This window comes from Hesperophylax consimilis, chromosome 26 (assembly GCF_061612785.1).
Source record: "Hesperophylax consimilis isolate HC1 chromosome 26, BYU_Hcon_1.0, whole genome shotgun sequence".
Taxonomy (NCBI): Eukaryota; Metazoa; Arthropoda; class Insecta; order Trichoptera; family Limnephilidae; genus Hesperophylax; species Hesperophylax consimilis.
The window spans coordinates 24763152-24788723 of record NC_142861.1 but is presented as its reverse complement, the minus strand read 5'-3'; the positions used below and the strand labels follow the sequence as shown (position 1 = coordinate 24788723).

Sequence of the window (25572 nt, the reverse complement as noted above, 5' to 3'; positions counted from 1 at the left end):
ATTCGTAATTTACTGTTATCAGGAAACTTGTTAATTCATTCGTAAGGCTTGTAATACCGTTTTTGATCGGAATTACAAATAATTTCAAAAGATTCCTAATAAATTAACAATATTCATTTTTCGAGCCGGTGGATGCAATTTGTTGATTATAGTTTGTCAAGTCCATAGTTAGTAATAAGATTGAAAAAAAAAATTGAAGGAATATATTGAATATTTGTACAGCGCCTTTGAAGTGATAACAAAACGGCGCCATACAAATCACTTAAGTATTATTATTATCACAGAATTCACATTTTAAAAAGTCCCACGCTTATTATCATCAAAACATCAGTTTAAAGATGAAAAAATACACAATAATATTAAGTATGACAAAAACATATCCTTAGTTTAATTTCATGACATATTTATATTAACATTTATCTCTCGCTACCGTTTCCCGGTAGAGTTATCCCACACTCTTAGGATCGGCTCCAAGTGGGCACTCGAACTAAGTCTCTTTGTATGATTAATTGTTTGGACTCTGCACTAATCCCCGCTATTGTTTTCCTTCAGAAACAATGGCCTCTCACTAACCGTTAAGTTGGGTGGAAAGTAAACAAATAATAAACAGGCAGCCAGTCCCTTCAACCATCTCCCGCTGCGGGGAGATGTGGATATTGGATACATTCACAAATAAGAAATTATGAAAAAAACTATTGTGGGTATTCGTATTCAATGCAGTAACCAATATAACGCCCTAATCAATGCCTTATACCTACAGCGTAAGTTTGGCTCATACGTAATACGGCTCATGTAGTCAAAGAGACGACCACCGTGGTCGAGCGGTTAAGTCGCGGGTTCTAATATATTTATTAATAGATATGTATTGCCCGGACTTTAAGCAGAGTTTTTATAATTAATTAAACACGTCTAGGAAATGAAAGTTTCGAAAATTAGAAATAAAATTATTAAACGTAGGGAATTTTTCATTAATTATTTTTATGTGAAAAGACAAAAAAGGAAGATTACGGTAACGTTTGTAATACATTTAACTAATAAAATTTTATTTAGAAAAAAAGGTTATTTAGAAAAGAATTTCATAAAACATATAATTATTTCTAATAATTAATATAGGAAGCATTTTTCATCACCTTCCATAAACAGTGTTTGCATTTCAGATACGTTCAGAAGTATTAAATTTATAAATTAATCTGGGTTTTATTGCAAAGCGGAAATACTCCTAAGACCTTCTGACAGAATGTGCCAGAGGCCTGAGTGGTTAATAATAAACAATAATAATAACCGTAATATTAGGGATGGAAAAAATATTTGACATGTTTTGAAGATAAAGTGTCAAGGTCAAGATTTCATCAATCTCGTAATAAAACTATGGATTGGTATTAGAAAAAGCAGCGCCTCTCGGTACATTCTTCTTCATATATTAAATATTATATACGTAGGAATGTAGAAGATATAGATTTCACATTAATTATATAATAATATTACATTCCTATATTTGCGACACGTTCCAGAGCTGTAGATAGGTACCTACTACTCTTAGTATCGCCATGGTGAAAGACTACCATTCAATCGAATCGAAACCTTGCTTAAAATGGCTTTCGCCGTGTTCCGTGACCAGAGTTTTTACGAGTAACCGTTATTACAAAAAACAGTTCCTACGTAATGCAAGATTTAGATTATTTAAACATATATGAACCTACTTACTTATATTAAGTACTTTCTTTTAAATTCCAACATAATGTTGAAAAAAAAACCAATTGCCTGTGACCTGAAAAATGTGTGGAAATTCTTTTTATCTATTGGAATTAACCCTACATTCTTTATCTCGTTATATGAAAACATGTATTTTTGTTATCAGAAACATAAATTTGACAGCTTTATCTAGAAATACATATTATTTTACTACAAGGGTGATAATAGTAAAAAATGTTAAAGATATCAGATGGTAGTCAAATTTTTATCTTGGAAAAATAATCACACTATGGATATTCATACCTATTATGAATTATTATATGTAGATATCCCAACTCTGTTTTTGAGAGACATGCAGTCTCCAGAAATGGAGATAAATAACATGAATAATATCCAGTTATAATATTATCTGCATGTTTCAGATAAAAGCTGCCGAGATAACGTAACGGTTAAGGCGATAACAAAATAATACGCCCTTTATTTAATCATGCCGTCACTTCTTATTATTGCACTTAGTTTGTGATTACATTATAAATAAAAGGAAACTTTTGGTTTTCACGACTGAGTAAATAGTAATTAATTCGTATTGTTTGTCTAATTTTGCACGTTGTTAAAGTAAGGCCCTTCACCCACAGGTCGTAAGAATCCGATACTCATGTCGTGTACTCACATTGCAAACAACTTCTCGCAGGTAACGTCGCCACCAATCATTCTTAAATTCACGATATGTCAGAACTAGAATGCTTTTATAAGCTCTTTCGCAACCGTACAGTTTCCATAGCTGTCATTCTTTGTTGACTGATTTGTTTCTAGCACTAATCTAAGGCTACATTTCTGTTTAAAATCTCAATGACGTAAGCCGGACATCCTCGTCTGGCTGGTCGTAAGAGACTGGCGTCGCCGACTTTTTTACAAAATCGGCATCCTGTGCCTATATAGAGTAATTTCACCATTACAAGATCCTTTGGTATAGAATGGGTCATTTTAGTAGATTACAAATATATTATCATGATGTCAGAACACGTGTTCATGAAAATTCGAATACTTTTGCATTACAGCGATAATTCTTTAAATCGTCATAGAGTATTATCAAGGCAAATCGATAAAACATTCCGAAATTGTTGTAAATTTATTAATAAGGCCTGTTAATTTATAGTGAGGGCAAAATCAATATCCCTCCATGTAGATCCACTCTATCGCAATCAAGTACGGTTCCATGATATTTCATCAAAATGAAAATTCAACACATCTTTAAAAAGTGATATAGAGTCATTAAAAGTGATGAAACAAAAACTAGGTTTAATAATTAAGTACCTACCTACGTTACAATTATTTATCTCTTGGAGGAAAGGTATACATTATTCCTCCACGTCCATGCCTTGGTTTCCATGGGCGGACATTTGAAACGTTGGTATCTCTTTCATTTAACGAAATACCGCGAGATTTTTTTGGAGAAAGAGAAATTTCATAATTTTTTTATACATTAACACACAGGAGGCCTTGAGGAACATATTTTCTCTCAGGGCCCAAGTCATCCTCAGGGATGCTGTATGGAGTATATATTTAAAGAAAGAGGAAGTTCTGGGAAGGAAAAGGTATGACGGGTGGGTAGGAATCTAGGAATCAGTACCATGTCTAGGAATCAGTAGTATGTCCAAGAGTGATGGACGCATGATCTATCCGTCCTGCTGCGTCGCAAGGCGATGGGCCAAGAGAGACTAGTTGGAGAATTCAAAGGGTCTCCACAAAACAGCCTCCCAAGATTCATTATACCAACACACTTCACTTGAATGATGAACCCAGGAACCCCTGCCAAATCACCAAACGTGCGATCCACTAGGGGTAACTTATAGCAGAGGTGTTGTTATCAAATAATTGCGGCGTTACCCAAACCCGCCTCCCGAATTGAATAAGTTGGTAATTTTTTAGCTCTCTCTCTCCTTATATATTATTAGTCCATGTTATAAACGTTTATCTCATTTTCAATAGTTATCTATCTACATTCTCTTGTTGTGAAAATTTTATAAAAATATTACAAAAATTATGCTTTGTCACTGTGAATAAGATAAAAAGTTTGCACTCGAACGTCTTATGTATCCTAGTGCGAATAAATATTATAAATACATAGTTTCATCAAGTTATTCACATAAAGAAATTTTATAAATTCATTGTTTTATCAAGTTCTTCGTATAAATTTTTTTTCACATGACGTTGAATGATTTTATATGTATTTGATATTATAATTTTTGGTTGGAAGTGAGATTTTAAGACCAGAAGATGTATTTAAGAATGGAATTAGTGCAACGTAGGTAGGTTCATTTCATTTTGGTTTCATTAATTTCGAAAGGCAAATTAAAGACTTCGGTTTGAACGAACTTTGAAAATCCGACATGTTTAAAAAACAAAATAAATAACTTTACTTCCCGGCTCTGCCCGAGAAATTTTATTTTTCAAAAAAAGTGTTGAGAAAATAGTTTTTTTTTGTTAATAAGTTTTAAGTAAACTGATAAAACATTTCAAAATTATGGACTAAAAATCAAATTTTACACAGCTGATAAATAATCATTTACGATACATTAATGACTGTTTTGTCAGTTGTGTGAAATTTAAAATACGTTTATCCGCATAATGCTTTTTCCACACAAGAGTTCCAACTGCTCTAAACTATCCGGAGCCAGTTGGTATATGACATCCCCAATTTATTGGGATGTGTTGTAAGACTGAATGACAATGGGAAAGAGTAGGATTTGGATATTCAAATATGGTCTCCAAACACGGATAAAGCCATTTCAAGCAAGGTTTTGGTCGTCTTTCACTAGAAATTCTAAGAGTATTAAAATATTTATTGCATGGTTACCATTGATAGTTCAAGAATTAAAAATAATTTCAGCCTTACTAAAAAAACGTGGTGTAAATATTACGCTAGGCGTAAGATTATAAGAGTGAAAAACTTGACTTATTACCATGTGTTTAAAACGGTCTTAAGACGAAGCTTAGTGCTAAATCAGTATTTTGATTGATATTTATAACGAATTGGTGTAAATTATGATTACTAAAAATATGCTTTAGATAAATTGAAGGTTTTCCTATCGTTTTGCTTGAGTAGAGTACAAATAAAATAATAAATTACTCAAAAAAAAAAAAAATTACTAAGATTTTTTTTCAATAGAAATGTATGAACGCGTAAAGGAAACAACTTTAAAAAATACAGTATTAATAGCTAAAATTATCGGTAACAGTTTGACTTGATTAACTTTTTTGCTTTTTTATAAAATTATTTACAAAATAAAAAAAAATAAAGAAGTTTTGTGCTTTAAATCGAACGTTTGTCCGTAGGTATGTCCGTTTGTCAAGCGTTTTTAATGTTTATTACCTACAGTATAAGGTATACCAAGAATATACACATTTTTGGCTTAAAGCTTCCTCTTTTACCAGGCTCGAGGCCGGCATTACCACACCAGAATTAAACGGGCGTGTAAGAATCTAATAGCAAGACAATTTATTTATTTATTTATTTATTTAATTCAAAAAACAGTTTTTACATAAAAAGCATACTCTGCACATCTTACTAGGGCATTCCTGTATCAAGATGTGCAGCTTTACAATAATATCATTTAAAAAAATACATATATGTAAATTTAAAATAATAACAACATTAAATTAAATTTAAACAAAAAAAGAAAAGTTTATGACACGGACGTTTCGAGACCGGTAGACAAAAATAAACAAAATTTTAGTAACAAATGTATGAAAAAAAAAATAAAAACAAAAAACAAAAAAGTCAACAAAAGAAAAGAAAAGAAAAGAAGCATTATTAAGTAAGTTGGCAACAATAATATTCTTCTGTTAACTAAAGTACAAGGTACCTGTGCTGGCTTATCAGACACAAGCATAGGGAAACCATACTGACAATTACAACATGGATAGTATGAATAATAGATTATAAGAAAAAATAAAAAATAAAAAATAACTAAATAAAAAAAGGTAAATAATAACCGATAGGTAAGTAGATAATATTATAATAAAAAGTAAGTAAGTAAATATTTTAGCTAGACAATAATTAAAGTAAATATTAATACGATAATTAAGTAGATAATAATAATAATAAGTAACATAATAATAAATAACCAAAAGTTATTTTAGAAGTAAATAAGTGCATGCGCAGTAAGTAAATAAGGATTGTATCGAAACAGAGCTTCCACAAGGAATTATGATATAAGCGACAACATGGGTGATCCAAAATCATCATTCTCAGCTAGTACGGAGATTTTGACCATTTTCTTGAATGAATTTAACGTACCTATAGTTTTTATATTTTCTCCAAGCATATTATATAGCAACGGAGCTTTATATGAAAAACTCCTTTGTCCGAAGGATGTTCTGGTATACACCGGCTGATACATTAAAGAAGAACCCATTCTAGTGCTGCGCACTTGTTGAGATCTTTTGGCAGTAATAGTGTTGTTGAAAAATTTACAGAGAGCCTGTATTATGTACAACTGCCTTATTGTCATAATTTTGCTTTCACTATATAATAACTTTGATGGATACATAAAATTTCTCTTATACATTATTTTTAAAATTATTTTTTGCGCAACATTCAAAGGCTCTAAGGTAGTCTTGTTACAAGAACCCCAACAGACAACATTATATGAAAGCATTGATTGAACTAGAGCATAATATACAGTTTTTAATGTAACTTTGTCCAATATGTTTCTTAGATTTTTGAAAATGTAGGCTAGCCTTCTTATTTTGTTTCTTAATGTAGTAATGTGATTGTTCCATTTTAAATTTTTATCAATAATTAAACCCAGGTATTTGATGTTTTCTACTCTTTCCAAAGATTGACAGTTACACTCCTGCACACAACAATGTATTTTTAATGAACGTTCCAAAGATGGTTGATTTACAGAGGAAATGCTAAAAGTAATATATTTAGTTTTGTTCATGTTTAAGGTTAACAAGTTTTGATCAAGCCAATAAGACAATAAATGTGAAATATATTTATGTGATTAGACATTAACAATCAAATATATAATAATGAATTTACAAACTTTCTAGCATTGTACTGTTTGACTGTTGACTGTTGTCTGTTGAATGCGCGACCTTTGACACCTTATCTTTCCTTATCGCCTAGAAGCCCAGCTATATAATTAGTTTGTACAGACTTGTTAATGTACATACAAATTCTGAATAGCGCACATTGGTGTGGACTATTTACATTATGTATATACATATATTTAAATAACTTGTTGGATTTTGTGTAAGCTCTCCCATGTATGTTTTATTTATGAATACACCAACACAACCTCACTTTGTGGAGAGTTAGAGATGTGTGTGAGTGAGTGTACCTACAGGGTATTCTTGCTTTAGAATTAACAACATTTCGACCAAACGATATCATTGAAGAAAAATGAAACTAGTATTAAAGTACGTACTGTGATATATAAAAACTGGTTACCATAAGTTTTGTTTTTGCCCAAAATGCGCAGGTACTGCTAGTAGTTCTGTAAACAGTAAACCATGTAGATATTGTAGTGTTAATATTGTATGTGATATTTCGTATTTCTAATAAGGAATTATACAATTTGATCAAAGAAACGTCACTAACTCAATGACAATTTTTATCAAACTTTCTGCAGGCAGGTAGGTCCCATAATTTATTTATTTATTTATTCATTTTCCAGAAATCGACAGTTTACATTTAATCAGTTTGTACATAAGTATTAAATATTAAAATAAAACCAATTATGGATTTCCTCCTTGTGACTTTACCTCGACTGAGACAGCATAATAATAAGTAAATTAAATTTTAATTTGAGAGAAAGGAATATGAATTAAAAAATTTATACAAAACAAAAGATTATATAAAACTAAAAATTTATAAAACAATACATTTATAGCCATGGAGAGAGGTTGTAGATATAAACCAAATCATAATAAAGATATAAAAAACAGAGACATAAATATTATTCACAAACCATCAGAGAAATATTATTTTATGGACCTCATGTATTTGGTAAGTTCGCAACTGAAAATATCAACCTTGGATAATACACTATTGTAATTATTGCATAGTCTGTTCAGGCAAGAATTCTGCTTATAATATTGGAAAGCTCAGTCAAAACTAGTCCTCTTCAAATAGACTGACAGATGTAATGCCAAACCGTCGAGTTAAAACAGGACATCGCTAGATTTAAGTAGGTACTCGTTCATTAACTTATTAATTTAGTCGAATTCTTCCTAATAGTAAAATGGTAATTTAATGCACCAGAAACCATTCGAGTTACCTTAGTAAGTTAGGTTATTTATTAGGTTAGGTTATTACAATAGTATTATACGAGTAACCTACTCAAATATTAGATACTTTGATGAAAAATAATATGTTTGTAAGTGTATTTAGAAATTAAATAACAATTGCGGAATAAACCGGTTGAAACATTATGTATAATAGTAAGCAAGTATTAATTATATAGGTACGTATGTAGGTAACGTTGTTTTTACTATAAGTACTTTTGTTAATTACATGTTTCACGTTTGCTTCCAACGTGCTATGACAATTAAAACTACTGAAATAACAATAAACCCAAAAAGGTGAAGGAAAATGTTTAATTTCGTGGAAATATGTTTATAAACGAATACTATTGACGTATTTATAATCTTCCAGAATACAGAAGATTTCTATAACAAAAAATGACCATTTACAGAACATTATGTGCTCTACAACACAAAATGATCTTTCAGTGTACGGAACATTATGTGCTCTACAATACAAATATGATTTTACTGTAAACAGAACATTACCTAATAAGTTCAATTTGGTCAATATATAGGTACCCGCAGATCAACCTATAGGGACAATTTTTATTAAATGTAATCTCCTATATTATAATGTGAAATAAATTAGCTATGAATCACCGTATAGTTTAAAAACATCCGATCATTACTCGATGTTTATATTTCATATTAATAAAACATATAAATATGTATAACATATGTATTCTGTCTTCGCGTGTAGTTCGGCAACCAAGTAAATAAGAAGCTAATGTAATAGCGACGTACATGCAATCACACTTAATGAGTGGCAATGACGGTCTATTTTCCGTGAAACTATTTTTGGCGAAATTCTAATTTTATTTTTTTGCGGAATTCGCATTATTTTTAGTGATTTTTTTGGGAACAGCGGTGTTTTTTTGGCAAAGAGATGTTATGTTAACTTTTTTTTATAATCTGAAAAAAAATGCGATAGGCGGTTTTTTTGTATCGAAAAATAAATGATAATAACTACCTACATTTCATTTAATAGCATTAAGGCTTCTCAAAAGCAAATCAAATCATATAGGATGTATAATATAATTTTCTTATTTTAAAGGACCAGCAAAATGGGGAGAAAAATACGATTATTATTGTTTTATTGCGATGAATTTTAAAAAAATCGTGTGGTACAGAGATGACAGAGGAGATTTTTTAACAAAAACGGTGTATACATTTTTGAAAAATTATTATTAACTAACTAACTAACCATCACGCCGTTTCCCCGCTGGGGTAGGCAGAGAGGACGGACCGCCAAACAACTCGGTCTTGGCACACACTTCTTGCCTCATTTCACACTCATACATCGTCTCATACATACTCTTCTATTATTCTGACTTTTGACATGGCCCGACTCGAGTATCTGATTCACTTGATCGTGCCATGTCTTCCTCGGGCGTCCCCGACTTCTGCTACCATTCTATTATTATTGTCATTAATTATGGTAGTTCCTGATCTTTTATTTTACTCATTGTAAAATAATGTTTTACAGAGCTGAATATCTGTTTCGTGTAGCCGATATCTCTGACGGTAAACTGGCGTCTTGAATTTTGCACAATTTTTTCTACCTGGAATAAATGAGCCTCTCAACTTAAGTCAATAATATTTCCTGGCGTCAATTTCTGTATTTTTTTATCGTTTCAGTAGAAAACTGCCTTCTCAAAAATTTGACAGGGACAGGGGTCAAAAATAAACATGTCAAAATACGTTTATGTGTTATTTATTGGTGTCTCTTTGGGGCTGTTTGGGAAACCACCTCCCCTAGACCCCGGGGCTCGGCTCCAGGGTACCAGGGGCGTACAAAAGACTTTCCCAAAAACCTATTGAAACTATTTATACTAGCACTTAATTTAAAAAAATTAAATACTGAAAATATATAATGACATTAATGACACTAAACAATGTAATTTCCGTTGTGCTATGGTGTTTGTACCTAGGTATCACTCTAAAATGCATCATCATTGTTATTTCCAGCACTTATAATGAATTTAAGCCACCGTTCTTACAATAGTTAGTGATGTTAGCATACTTGCCTGCCAAGTATTTGATCGGGGTTCAATTCTCAACCGTAGCAATTTTTATTTTTTAAATTATAATTTTTTTTTGTTTTTCTCATCTGATATAAAATTTAAATATAAATTTATTTATTAAAGATCATCAATACCTTGGTGATGTACTAGCAAAGTTTAAAAATTTACTCGTAAAGTAATTATTTCATTTGAAATATCCCAGATCAGTTATGTTTGGCTAAATTCAAGTATTCCTTAAATTATTCACTCGTATTTGAACTTTTACATTGATATAAAGAAATTCAAGTATATAGTAACAGTATAACTACAAAACTTCAAAAGTAAAAAAATGAGTAGGTATATATTTAACAATAAATTATATGCTAAAAAGTTACTCACGGAATATAATTTCCGGAGGCGAGTTGTTGGATAACGTAAGAAAATTTTTGTATAGTACTTTTGTGCTTATTTACATTTTTCTATTAGGAAGACTAAATAAATGAATAAATACAAACCAAAAACTTCCGAAACGAGATGATAATTAAAGTCCCGGCCCGCCACTGGACTGCACTGGAAGGAGTCTGTGGTCCACCAGGCCAGAGGTTGAGATTTGATTTATGGTCCGTCACTCTGAGTTCCTTTTTCTCTGAACGAGCTTGCCCCAAGAGATATTCTCTTCAAACTAAGTTACATGAAGAATATAACACGTAGGCTAAGAATTTGATACAATCTGTCGGTGTGGAAAATACTTTATTAAAATATTAGGTACCATGGGTAGCTGGAACCTAAAATCATGTTTTCAGACTAAAAACATATCACTGAACAAGGACTTAAATATCTTAAACCTTTTGCAATAACACGCTTTTCATTTAACTAGTTTTTAAATCCATCTATTCGAAATTTACTTTCGTTTTCTTGAGTGAATGTTTGATGGAATCTTGGAGGTAATTAATATAAATTTCCGGACTCCGATCGAGCGTAAACTTGGCAGGATTTACTCAATATCAATGACATTGCATTTTTTTATTTTCTTAACTAATTTCAATTGCAAAGTTTTTACATGTTGTAGGTATGAATTATAATTCTATCAACGATTGATGACAGTCACGAAAACAAACGCGGCCATATACGCATTTTTCTAATAGGATGACATTATAGCAGTTTATAAGAAATGTCATCCAATTTCAGAAAAATGAGTATATGTCCGCGTTAGTTTTCGTGACTGTCATCAATCGTTGATAGAATTATAATTCATACCTACAACACATTATAGCAGTTTATAAGAAATGTCATCCAATTTCAGAAAAATGAGTATATGTCCGCGTTTGTTTTCGTGATTGTCACCAATCGTTAACAATCACTTATCTTATCTCATTTGATTTTTTATTTAATATTTTGTATTTTTTGTTAATATTTTAGCCCACAGTTACTGGATCCTTTATATATTTATAATTTTATAGTAATGTGAAAACCTGTCAATAGATTTTATTTGTATTGTTCATAAGTTTAATATTTATGGATGTAAAAAAATCTGTTTTACCAAATTGGGATTTGGCTATTAGTGCAATTGTCTCCAGTCACTGGGGAGGAAAATTCAATCTTCAGTCAACCCATTTTTTTTTGCAAAAGACATTTTAAAACTAAAAGTCATTTAAAAACGTTTTTTTTATATCTGACAAAATCGAGAAATATGTAAATTTCATATTTCTTTATTGACGAATAAACCAACAGACTATTTGACGCAGGGGCAGGCAGAGAGGACGGAATGCCACATACTTTTCTTCATTCACATCTTACATCGTCTCATGCTAGCTATTCTAGAAGATTCTTGACAGGACCTAACTACTAATTCATGCGATCGAGCTAAGTCTTCTAGGAGCATTCTCAAAATCTTTTTTCAATAACGTAAACATATTTTATATTTCGTTTATATGCACTTTTCTTGTCGTCTTAGTTTGAATGTTCTTGGTAAACGATTTTTTGGTAGGTACTTACATAAAGCTTTTTCAAAACTTTCACAATTGGCTAATTATAATAATATAACTTTATTTGAATACCACTTTATTGAGAGTATAGGTGGAAACACATTATTAAAACCCGACGCGACCCGATGAAACGCGATGCGTGTTGAGTCGAATCAAATGTATTGTTTTCTTATGACCAGAATCACACTATGAACATCCGACATGGCTTCGCGTCGGATGTTCATAGTGTGATTCTGGTCATAAGAAAACAATACATTTGATTCGACTCAACACGCATCGCGTTTCATCGGGTCGCGTCGGGTTTTAATAATGTGTTTCCACCTTAAAACATAATATACAAGACCGTTTCATAAAAATAAAACCATGAGTAAAGCTTAGGTGGAACCGAAAGCGGTTGGTTTATATAGACATGTGTATATATTTTTTAGAGTTAATACTACACAAGAGTCCTAACTGCTCCCAGCCGTCTAGAGACAGTGAGACTATGGCATCTCCAATTGGGGTATGTTGTAAGGCTGAAAATATTTGGGAGGGAAAGGAGATGTGAAAGAGGAAGGTGAGAAAGTACCTGGGTATTCAGATCTGGTCACCAAAACAGCTAAACCCATTTTGAGCAACGTTTCATTCCTGAACTGTGGTCTTACACCAGGGCAATATTGACAATATCTTCCACTCTGGAACGTGTCACTAATATAGTAAACATTATTTAAAAATAATAAATTGAGGAATAACACAAATCATCAAATAAAATTTACTTGCGCACGCCAAGATTTGAACCCGCAACCTCCGGATTCCTAGTCGAAATCCATATCTCTCGACCACGAAAACTGTCAAAATATTAAATTATATAGTTAGTAAAGTGGTATCCACACAATGTTATTTTATTCAAATTTTAAAGCTTTTTCATGGACAGTTCTGGTTCCAACATCTGATCTGCATAATTCAAAACGTTTTCAGCGATAAGTCAGTAATTAGACAAAAAATAGTCCCACCAGACAAAATGGCACGTTCCTAGTTCTAGCTCCCAGATGTGAAAAATATATTCCCCGTGATCTAATCTGTCAGATCTTCATTTGGTAATATGTTAAAATAATCCCCCTTAGTCCTCGCATGTAATAAATGCCATAAATCCCAGCCTAATACATCCATAAATGATAATTATATGACGGGAATATTCAGAACGTGTTTGACATAAATACTTGCTAATGTTAGTGGGCGGTTCCCGAAACCTTAAACCAAAGTATCCATTGAAAACTTCTCATCTGTGAAACATTATAGGTTAATTTTTTAACCAACAAATCATTGAGAGGGACATGCAGAATCAATATTTCATGTTATGGTAGAATCATCCCACTAATAATATACTTTACTCAAATCGTTTCATTTAAAAAAAATGGAAATACGTTTAAGATAGTCAAAGTGGTGTTTTCAGTGTAATTTACTGTTGAACGTGCATTCCCCAAGATAAAAAAAAGACTTTTGACTCGGTGTAAAAACAAAAAATTCGTTTGATAGATTCTACCAGACTTCACGTCGACGGGATTTCATCAAGGCTTCTTTTAGCGGCCTCCGCTATATTTATTCTGTTCCTTTTATAAAATATAAAGCTTAGGTTAAAATTAAGAAAGGAACGTTTTGATTGATTGGACTTATGAAACAAACGGATTGGACAAAAGGTGTGTCAGTTTAATAAATGACGCTGATGAAGTTGATGAAAAAATTCAGCGACCTCCGGGAAGACGTAGTACATGGTAAAAGGAATCGTGTATAGTAAAAATATCAATTACTTCAGTCGGTTCATGTAAAGGATCGCAATGCGAAAAGTAAAGATGTAGGAATGTGAATGAATCAACAATTTTGACTATGTGGAGTTCCATCCCCTCAATCCCTCCTGGGTTAAGGAATTGTCGTGAAAGTTAGTTATTCGGTTACAACCTCTAATATCAAATTTATCCAAATTAGATTTTTTATATCATTCAAAATACGCCCGTTGGGGGTATATTTTTACTATCTTTCCAACCCTTAAGTTATGAAATCGACCCTCGCCATTAATCCTCTGTGGTTAAACATGAATTAGCTACGTTCCGCCTTGTTGGTCCCCGAACTGCTAGGGGCGGTCCGCTGGGAATGGTCTACCACGAATTATCAAGGGTCCAAATAAATTATAAATACGTTCCTACTAATTTGGCAAGTTAAGATTTCGTATTGCAAACACCTTGGCGCTAAGGTTTTTTTTTGTAAATCATGACTATGAATCAAAAATAATATATAATATTGTCACTTTTATGATTAAGTGTTAAGTTATTTTTATTGTTGCAATATTTTTTTTTTAATAACTTTAACGAGTTTTCAAATGTAAATTTTTTATGAATTATGATTTTTATAAGATGATGAAATTAGTCTTCTTCAGTATCGTTTGAAGAATATAAAATATCATGTAATTGTTCACCTGTCCGATATGGAGTCAATATTTTTCAGTGATAATATCTGTGACAGAGTGGTTAGCTCCTTGGTTCTAGACCATTTTGGTAGTATTTTCACATGAAAAAAAAGGTAATTTGTACTTCTTCTTCAATGATAAATTTTTACTTCGTTCCAGAGTTGCAGATATTACTGTATCTGACCCTCAAGAACCTTGCTTAAATGGATTTAGTTCTGTTTAGTTCCCCTTCATTCCCCTTTCACTCTCCCATTGCCTCACAACATTACCTAGTTAAAATGGGGATGGCATAATCCCACTGACTTCTGGCAGATGAATATATTGTACATAATCATAAAATAATAACTGAATCTTATCTAAGTCGTGTCTCCTGAACTTTACATTGCTTCACACCAAATAGAAGGTAAACATAAAAAGACAAATAAATAACAAAGAATAGTTACCAACCGTCCAATAACGGTGTATAATAATATGCAAACGTACAGCAATACATGTATTAAAAACAACAACAACAAAAATAAGAGACAATAACTTTTGAGGTCAAGTTGCAATGAGAGATTCAAGATTTTTTGTAAAGGTCTATGTTTGACATTAATTTACGTTACGTTTCTACGCTAAGTACGTTTGGAATCTTTCCTCGACACTATAATATTCGCGCAAGAAGTGTGAAGAAGGTTAAATGGTTCTATGGAATGTTTCGGGGTTTGTTAGCACACGGTGGTTGATGTTGATTTTGTTTGTTGTTAAGGTGATAGATTCCACATTATTCTGGCATTTAACCAATTGTTATTTTCAATAATTATTCCCTACCTTCCCGTCCTTGTAACCTTGTCACCAGGAGACGGGAAGTACCACCAGTACAATTTCTGCACCGCCTCTGTTAACAGGTTGTTAGGTTGCAATTCCTGGTTAAGTGCAATTACGCCGTGGAGAGTTTTTTTTACGTGCTGGCAGAAAGAGGGAACATTTAGGAGACATTATTCTGGTGGCATCCTCTCATAGTTCCATTTCGTTTGTATATTTTAGGAGGAAACTCGCGGCCGGAAATATGTTCGGTATATTCCAAGAGCTATCAAACCACACATAGCTGTTTATAATTTTGAAAAGAAATTTATTGTAATTTATAATAATTAGTTAACTGTCCAAATAGTTTAGGTCTCAAAGCTTGGTTTTTTAATCTATCGCTTGTAGATTGGACAAAAACTTATCATCAATTATTCAAGAATTTTCAATGAAATTGAATAGATACTGACTGCTCCATTATAACATGTATTAGATAATCCACCTTCAATGATGTCGCGTGATGCACTATGAATGAAAGTTAGAATTTGATTGCGTCTATCTTCAAAGCACGTGTTAGCGGTATCAGCACAGCGGCTTTACTATACGACACAATAACACCACGGTGAACGATAAGGTAGGGCTATATCAGCTAGTATGAAGAACCGGCCACGTGTGTCAGGAGTGTGATAAGTCCGGACTATCTCGGAGAATTACTACGACATTACCTATCGCGGTAGTAGCGGCTGGGCCTGATAGGCGAGCGTTAATGAAATATTTGCTCTTTATCTCCTCCTGCACTAACTGTTAGATAAGTCTCAGTAGGTTATCGCCAATTTGATGAATAGGTAAACTGAGGGTTTCCCTGTCAGTTTGTCTGATTGTCTGCCGACTGTTAGCTGCTCTCACGTGTGATGTTATCTGCGGCTTTGAGACTTGTGACTAAGGATGGTTTTTTTCACAGAATTTAAACAATTTATCAAATTTTGTAGTTAAAATTCAAGTTGTATTTCATCATGAGCCGGTTGTTTTACAGTACTTGGATAGTAACAGAACTTGAACAATCTATCCTAACAATCAGATTAAAGTTGAAACGCATTTTTCGTGATTTATTTGGGATTCGGATGATTATTTTTGAACCCAAAATATGACCCTCTATAAAATTTTAATCCCAATATCAATTTCAAGATGTGGATTGGTTATTATTTAAACAGTCTAAAAACCATTGGACAACGTATAATGTGTGGGTAGGCTAGGGGCGTATATAAGCGGAAGTTTGAGGGTGTTCGAACCCCCCCCCATTGGCTTTAGTATTAATAATAATACTTAACTATTGAAGACAATATTAGCAATTTTTAAACAAAAATCTGAAACAGAAAAATCAGAAGAGGATACGGTCACATCTAGGACACGAACCCAGGAACCTTGTCTTTCCGGGACACTTTTCTGATTTTTCTGTTTCAGATTTTCGTTTAGAAATAGCTAATATTGTCTTCAATAGTTAAATATTACAATTTGAGGTTTTACTCAATAAAGTTATTCCGAAAAATAAATAATAATACTAATACTAATATAATAATAATTGATAATAATGAAAAATATAATTATTCTCGACGATGGCCTTCCTGGAAAATATTATGTACACCAGCCCTGATAAGTAGAAATCCCAAAAAAATTGTAATAAATTTTCCACCCCCCCCCCCCCTTTCTCCTTTGCTGAACCACCCCTTAGGGTCAAACCCCCAAAAATGTGAATGCTATAGCTACATCCTTGGGGTCGGCATAACAGAATGCAAAACTGTACTTATGCATAGTACCTACATACAGATATAAACATAGAAGAAGAAAAATGAGTATTGCTAATTAACTGAGAATCTCTTCAAGTTATTGGTAATACGATAAAAAAACAGGATTGCAGGTAGTTTCCATATAAATTTTTATATACATGTGTAATGACGAGATACAAAAAAATATTTTCATGAACACGTGTTCTGACATCATGATAATATATTCGTGATAGATCAGGAAACCTGTTAATTAATTCTTTAAGGGAATGCAACCCCGTTATTACCGATCTAAATAAATTAGTATTATTCATTTTTCTCCTTTTAGTGTCAAACTCCAGCATGTGAATGCTATAGCTTCGTCCTTGGTGTAGACTTAACAGTATACAAAACTGTAACAGAAGTAAACAGACAAGTGCACTTATCAGATCCGAAAAGCCAAGTACCTACCTACCCACTTGACAATCTTAACGTGAAGCTTAACGTAAAATCACTATAATCGATTAATCTTTGCTGCGAATCGGCTTACCTTATAAATACAAATAAATATGTATTGGATAAATTTAAGCTTTTTCTATCATTTCGCTCGAGTAGAATTAAAATACAAATGTTAATTACTGTGTAAGAAATATATGCGTAAACTACTATAAAAAATATTTTTTCATTAAAAATGTGTGAACGCATACAAGAAATAACTATAAAAAATACAATTTTGTGGCTAATATTATCTGTGACAGTTTTCGTTGATTACTTTTTTTTCTTTCTTACAAAATTTTTCATAAAATAAATAAAACCCACTTTTTCGCTAAAATCCAGCGTGTTTAGACTCTGCTTGCCAAGCGATTTTTATGCTTATTACCTATATTCGTGGTGATATAAGGCACATTAAGAATTCCTCTTAAATTATTTCCGCCTACATGGTCAAGAGTCGAGTGATAAGGCTCACGACTACGAATCCGGAAACATTTTCCTGAAAGAGCTGAAATGTTCAGGTAGGTAAATCTATTTTAGACTAACACACTAACCGTATTTTTAAATAAAGTTTTAATTAGCTCTAAAACACTCAATCACCCAATGTAAAACATAATATTTTTCAATGTCAAAGACTGTGCGTATCGCTGAAAAGCTGTTGTCACTAATTATAATTGTAAAACCTAATTTCCTGATAAAATTTATAAATAAATAATAAACTGGGAGAGCTAATCAGTGCATGGCAACTTGTTTGTTGTTACAGCTTCAATTGATAGATGTCGGTAATGTAGCTGTTTTCAGTTTTATTCAACGTATTTTATTTGGATCTGATGTGTGTTTTTTGAGATAAGGTTTCATTAAACTTGATGCAAATAACATTTACATAATGACTGTACCTAATGATTAGTGCTGGATTCAAACTAAATCAAAGAAATACATATTATGTTACAACAGGAAAAAAACATTTTAAAACAAGCTTCCAAACAGATACGATATCTCTCTGGCTATGTAAATCTTTAGTTAAGTAATAAAATTTGCTTTAATTCATTGTGAATTAGTCATAATATTTTTACATGCAGGAAGCCCAGAGGAAAATAATTTCTCTAATAGCCTATGTCATCTTTTGGGACCCTGTGTGGAAGATCTCTTTAAGGAAAGGAAGGAGAGGGAGTTCTAGTTAGGAAAAATATATCAGGGGTGGGTAGGAATTTATGGATCAGTGTATCCATGAATGTTGGACGAATGAATATATCCCTCCCACTGTGGCGAGGTTAAAGGACCTCTCTAAACCAGCCTATCCCGATCTGGCACGCCACACAGCTGGTGGGTAGGCACACCCTGAACACACCTCACCCGATGAACCCGGGCACTCCTGCTAAATCTCCAAACGTAGCTAATCACTCGCGGTGAATTATGGTAGATGTGTTGGTTTTCCAATAAATAGTTCCAGGGTGGGCGGTACCCAAGCCCGCCCCCCAAATTGAAAAAAAAAATTGGGACTGAAATTGAAAGTTTGCTAAAAAGCACAGAACCTTGAAATCATCTGACTCTTACTTGTCAAGATTAACCCTGAGAAATTTTAAAAAAATAATGAAAATAATTTCGTGTTTAAAAAAATACAGATTACCTATAGCTAGGTACTTTCTTTATCGTCTGAAATCTAACTTTGAAAATGACAATAAAAATAATTTTCCGTTCAAATATTATTATCACTAGTAGGTAATTTATCACTTGTCTGAATTTATGACACAATCAGTTCCAAATTCCAATCAGTTGAAAATGAATGACTTTTAAATTCAATAGAAATCCGAGTTATTGATCCAGAGTTACAATGACTCACAGACAGGCCAACAAGTATTTTGATGATGAAGATCCTTTTTTCTCTCCATCGCATTTTTCTCATAAACTACTTAAGTAACAGAAAGAGAGGTTTCGAATAAACTAACCTGAGTAGAAATTTATATGCTTTGTTAACATGTTAATAATAACATTATTTTATTGTAATAACAGGTGTTTGTTTATCTAGTTACAGAAGAGGATTATCAGTACGGCGGGCGTTCCCCCTCGGGGGGGCCTGGAGGGGCGGCTCCGCCCCGCCACTGGTCGCCCCCCGGCTCCCCCTTGCTGACGCCCCTCTACCCGCCCCCCGCATTGGCCCTGGCATTGGACTACCACCAAGCGCAGCCCCATCATAACAATCAGTGCCCCTCGCCTGAGGACAGAAGGTAAATCACTGATTGCTTTTATTAATAATGCTTAAGTTATAAATCAATCTTTCATTTTAAGAATATTGAAAAAATATATTTCTTTAAAAGACGCATAAGGGATTTAATAATAAACTCGTTTTAAATCATATTCAACTGACAAACAACCACTAATGTATCATAAATCGTTGTTTATCAGCCGTGCAAAATCCAAAACACGCCCATTGCTAAAGGGATAAAGCAGATTTTATACTAGAAGCAATAAAGCTTACCGTCTAAATTCAATTTAACAACAAGATCACTCTCACCAACTCTCCCCATCGGCATGGACCATTGGCAAGTTAGTCCTGCAGGCTTGGAGATAAAACACATATTGATGCTGTCGCTGACAGAGATAACCATAATGAACTTAAAAATGAATGCTCTTTATAATTGATCTTTTTGAACCATCAACAAATCAGTCTGAAGAAATGTGAAGAAATGTGCAGATCTCTCCTGACCCGTAGATAGTTCATTCCGAGTTTATCCAGAGAACATCATTGAAAGAGAGCCACAGGTAGTAGATATTCAAAGGGAAGCATGAGAACCCAATCTCCACTGTTTACACATTCTTACACAGTTCATGTAATAATAAGAATAATTTATTAATTTATAAAGCGCCTTTTCTTTGCAAAAAATCACAACAAGGCGCCGTACAAATGTATACAGCAACTAGTACAGATGAAACACACTTTGGCATACATTTTGATAGAATAAATTTTATATGTTACTAATTAAAAAAGGTTCAAAAATGCTGATCTTTCGCTAAGCTAAAAAAATAATTCGTTCATATGAAATCGTCATAAAAGCCAAAATTCTTCCCAACAAAATCGCTGTTCCCAGTACTAAATGTCGATGACATATTTAAGGAAGCTTCCATTAGCAAAATATACAAAGAAAAAATATCAAAGAATATGAAGAATTCTTCAAACTAAGGAGAAATGGAAATCAATTTTTTACACTTATCTAACTAACAACACAAAACCAAAACATGCAAAACCATTATATTTAATAAAGCCATACAAATTACAATAATCTCCCCTCTGAATTGCGCTGTATTATCAACCAATCAAAATTATACAATCGAAGTACGAATCATGGCTCCATTATCAGGTACAAGAGGTCCACTGGTCTAATAAGGTTATATATTATGACCTTAAATATAGTTGTATTTTGCCTATGTAAGAAGTCAACTTGATTACAATTCTCCTGTCTGGAACTCACATTATAATATACATGTACAAGCTGTTGAAAGAATACAAAACAAATTCTTACGTTTTATAAATTTTAAAATAGGTATTCCAGCAATTATGTTGAACTACAACACTCTGTTAAATTATATGAATATGCTCAAATTGTCAGACAGAAGAATTTTCACTGAGTTTGTGTTTATATATAAAATTCTAAATTATTTAGTTGATAGTCCGGTATTGCTAGAATTGATAAGCTTCAGGATTCCACAACGTAATACTAGAAGTCAGGATTTATTTCAGTGCGAAAATTCTGGAACTAACTACCATATGTATTCCTGTTTGCCCAGAATACTAATAGAGGGAAACAATTATACCAAGTCAGTGAACATCTTCAATTTATCTTTAAACAAATATAAAATATTGTTAATGAAGCAATTGAGTTATATACAATAAATAATGTATATTTCTTAATATTCATTAAAAAAACCTTTGAATAATTGATTGTAGCTGAGCTTCTCAATTAATTAAAACAAGCTTTTTTACTATGTCTAAATTTTAGCCAGATGTGAAAAGGGTGCGTTATTTTTTTTTAAATGTCAAAGTTAATAGGAGAATGTATCGCCCTAATTCATGTTTCTCCATTTCAAGTCCGAGGTCATCTTCATTTGTCTTTTTATCTTTAATCCAACAATTAATTTCTTGCATAAGGTCAAGGAATCTCAAAAAAATTGCAATTAGTACAATAATTACCGAAAACTGCGGTCATTCTTGCATTATGTTGGTAGGTACCGTACCTACTATTTTTGTTTATAAAAGTCTTATCACGAACTGAATTAATTAAATTAAATGAAACCGTATTTAATCACCCATTGCAGCGTGAAAATAAAAAATTAAAAACATTAAATGTATCTTTAAATTAGGTATAAATAAAAACACGCAAGTATTTTAACAAATAACACAAAGTACCTACCTCAAGTATTATTAGTTTGCCTTTGTTTTAACAAAATCTGTTATCAACCCTGTAATGGTATTACTCACTTTGTGTTTTTGATAGTTTTGCGTTAAGTAATTAGTGCAAATCTAGTAGATAAGTTCAGATAAGAAAATTAATATATATATAAGTGTTTTTTTACATTTAAATAAATCTGTTAATTGATTATGGAAAAACTGGCTTAACTATCAAAGGATGTGATTAATTCTACAAAATTATTTTCTTGTTTTATATTACTCATTCATAAATTGCGGTTAGGCAACCAATTATGGTCTTAAAAATATTTTTTCAATCTTTTCTATGACAATAATCATTTACAATTTTATTTAATTTAGTTTTACGCCCGGTCGGGCTTTTAAATGAATTTTATGACCAGAATATACCTCGAGAACTATTGAATATTTTAATATCATATTTTTAAAGCATGAAATAACGTTAAACTAATATAATGAATATGAAACAATATTACTAAAACACGCATACTACATATTAGACAAATCACCAGAACTAAATTACCGGCGCTACTATAATTTTTAGGACTCAACAAAGTTAGATTATACTTAATTCTATAAATGGAGTCAGCAAAAATGTCAATAGTACCCCCAAACTTGTTGCCCAGATCATGCATTCTATTGGTAAGTGAGTGTGTCTGATAGTAGGTTGTGTATGTATTGCAGAAGAATGTTACATTTTGTCTTGTGTTCCTACTCGGCACATGGAATTTAATGGTGGCAACGATTGCTGGGTTGTAAATTAAGTTTTTAATGAATCTATGTAACACAACCAGGTCTGACATAATTCTCCTGTCAGACAGTACCTATTATTAGATACAGTTGATTCATAAAACTGAAATAATTAATATATTCAATTGAAATTTTGAGCTTTAAATTTACGTACCTAAGAAATTTATACAGAACTCTTTCTATATTGTTAGAGTGCAATTTATACAAAGGGGACCAAATAGGTGAATTATATTCCACTTGACATCTAACTAAAGGAATATAGAGGGTTCTCAAAGTTCTGCAAAGAAAGCCAAACATATTTAAAACCTTTTTATTAACATCGTTAAGGTGTGCAACGAATGTCAAGTTTTCATCGAATATTACACCCAAGTCACAAATTTGTGACACTGGTATTAATCTAATATTATTTAATGTATATGGAAGATATTATAACGAGTTTTGGAAAATCGTATTACTTGCCATATCAGAATGTTAAAAAATAAAGCATTTTGTTCACACCAATGTAGAAGTTAATCTAAGTTAGTCTGTAAAATTTGACAATCGTATACATTTCATATTCTTATATATATTTTTAATTCGTCAGCAAATAGTAGAACTTCTAAATCTTTAAATTGGTCAACAATGTCATTGATGATAAGTAAGAAAAATATTTGGCCGAGGTGGGATCCTTGAGGAACCCTTCTTGTGACGTCAAATATATAAGATTGTACAGAATTAATCTTTACGCTAAGCCCTTTATTGTTAAGGTAACTAACAGCCCAACTCAATTTAATAATTTACTAATAGCGATTGGTGTCTAATATATAATTTTACCATATTATTTAATTAATACCATTTCTCAAAATATTAATATCGAAACATATGTAACTGCTTACTACAGTTTAAAGTCAATGGATCCACCAAGATTTCACAGTTTATTCCATATTTTTAGGTTATATACATTTGGCAAAAAGACAAGTGATCGCTCAAAACGTTTTAGCAAACTTGGCATAATATGCAAAAAATCGCTCGACTGGGTGTATTATAATATATTTACTCAATCTGTAATATGGATAATATAATATCGTGAAGTTGTACCATAGAAGTCGCTGAAAGCCCTCTATTCAAAACCTAGTTGACAGCCGCATAATAACTAATCTGATAGTATTATTGTCCCAGCGTCTGGACGGTGTAGGCCCTCTGATTGGTCAAATTTAAATTGTCTGTTTCGGGTAACTTGAATATTAAGACACAATTCCATACTAAAATAGGATCGCCTCATAATAATACGAGATTTCTTCATAAGCATCGTTTCTGCTCATATAATTTTTGGATAATATCGAAGAAAATATGTTTTAGAAAGTTCATAATCCATTGGATTAATTACATTACAATGAAAATTCTCCACAGTTACGTGATTATGTTTGACGTTTATAAAAATTCACGCGTTTCTTCAAGATGGCCGACAGAGCGCACCTCTGGCGGTTTAAAAACGAACCAAATGCCTGGCGCGAATATTTAAATATGCAGCTAACAATACTTGACTACTTACCATTAACAAGCGTTTTATAAGAAGATTTCTTCTGGAAGCTTATCACTTTGTAATGGCATTTATCATTATTTTTTATATTTTTTTTTCTTATTAATTATATCTGATTTTATATTGGCATGTTTTCTAATTTCTAAAATTGCAAAATTATTTATTTGCGATGCTTTATATCCTGAGTGAAGTATTTTAAGACCTGAATTTTTATCGAAAGTGTGATCATTATTTAAAAGATTATTTGCAAACTCAGATTCACTATTTCCATTTATAGCCCTGCGATATTCTTTAGTTCTGACTTCAAAGTTTCTATTGGTTCTACCTTTGTAAAAGAAATTACAATCATCTCAATTGAGTTTTTAAACTCCTGTTTTTTTTGTTTGAATTTTGCTATCATTATTATTAAGAATATATTTCTTCATTGTTATTAGTGTAAAACGCCAGTTGAATGGTACCAGGATTGTTTATATATATATAATTTTAGAAGTATCGTTATCCACAAACAGAATTCTACGCCATTGTTTATTTCTATCTTTAGAAAGACCGTTTGAAGAGAATGTGTTTAATTTTTTTATTTAGTATTTCAACTATCAATTTATTAGAATAACCGTTATTAAATGCTATTTGTCTTATGAATATATTGTTTTATGGTTATATGCTATTTGTTTTTTTCAGGTCTTAAAATACTTCACTATAAATAATTTTTAAATTTTAGAAATGAGGAAACATATTAATATAAAAGCAGCTATAATTAACAAGAATTTTTTTTATAAACTCTCTTTTAAATATTTTCCCACTCAACTGGTCTTTCCCGTCTAACGATATTGTAATTCCTAATTATTATAAACCCAGCCTACTCTTACTCCTCCCCCCTCCTTCCACTTCTTCTTTCCCAATTGCAATCTATATTTAATTTTTGACTTCGGTGTATACACAATAAAATGTAAACATTATATTTATTTATTTATTGGACAATTTGCATAGCGCCGCTTTTGTGAGATATCACCTCAGGGGCGCTATATTGTAATAATCTACCTTTATATATAGATTTTTACTCTCCTGATGAAGGTGTATATATAATCTAGCTTTAAACTTTATTAGATACAGTAACAGTTGTAGGTAAAGAATTACCACCAGTTGGAGTAAAATTAACACCTTTTAATTAAACCGACTGCTAATGTCATCGCACAATTACCCTCCTTTTATTCATAAACACGGGTACAATTAATCAATATGTAATAATCTATTATTTAAGTCAACTTTGTTAAAACTATCTTTAATTGTGACAAACTAAACGATATTGATTCAACTTATAGACATTGACGGTTGTAACACATATTTAAGCACTGCAAGTCTCCTATGAGCTAATTATATTAGGTACCTAAGATAACAGTTAATATCAGTTGT

The 25572-nt window shown here is 32.0% G+C and overlaps 1 protein-coding gene across 4 annotated transcripts in view; it reads left to right on the top strand.

Moving 5' to 3' along the window:
• Positions 1-25572, top strand: part of LOC149411351 (uncharacterized) — a 165017-nt gene that overhangs the window by 74837 nt on the left and 64608 nt on the right. For all 4 annotated transcript variants that reach the window (XM_089647045.1, XM_089647047.1, XM_089647046.1 and 1 more), the window contains exon 2: positions 19500-19698. In XM_089647045.1, the coding sequence (XP_089503171.1) occupies positions 19500-19698 (199 nt within the window). The remainder of the gene's footprint in view (positions 1-19499; positions 19699-25572) is intronic.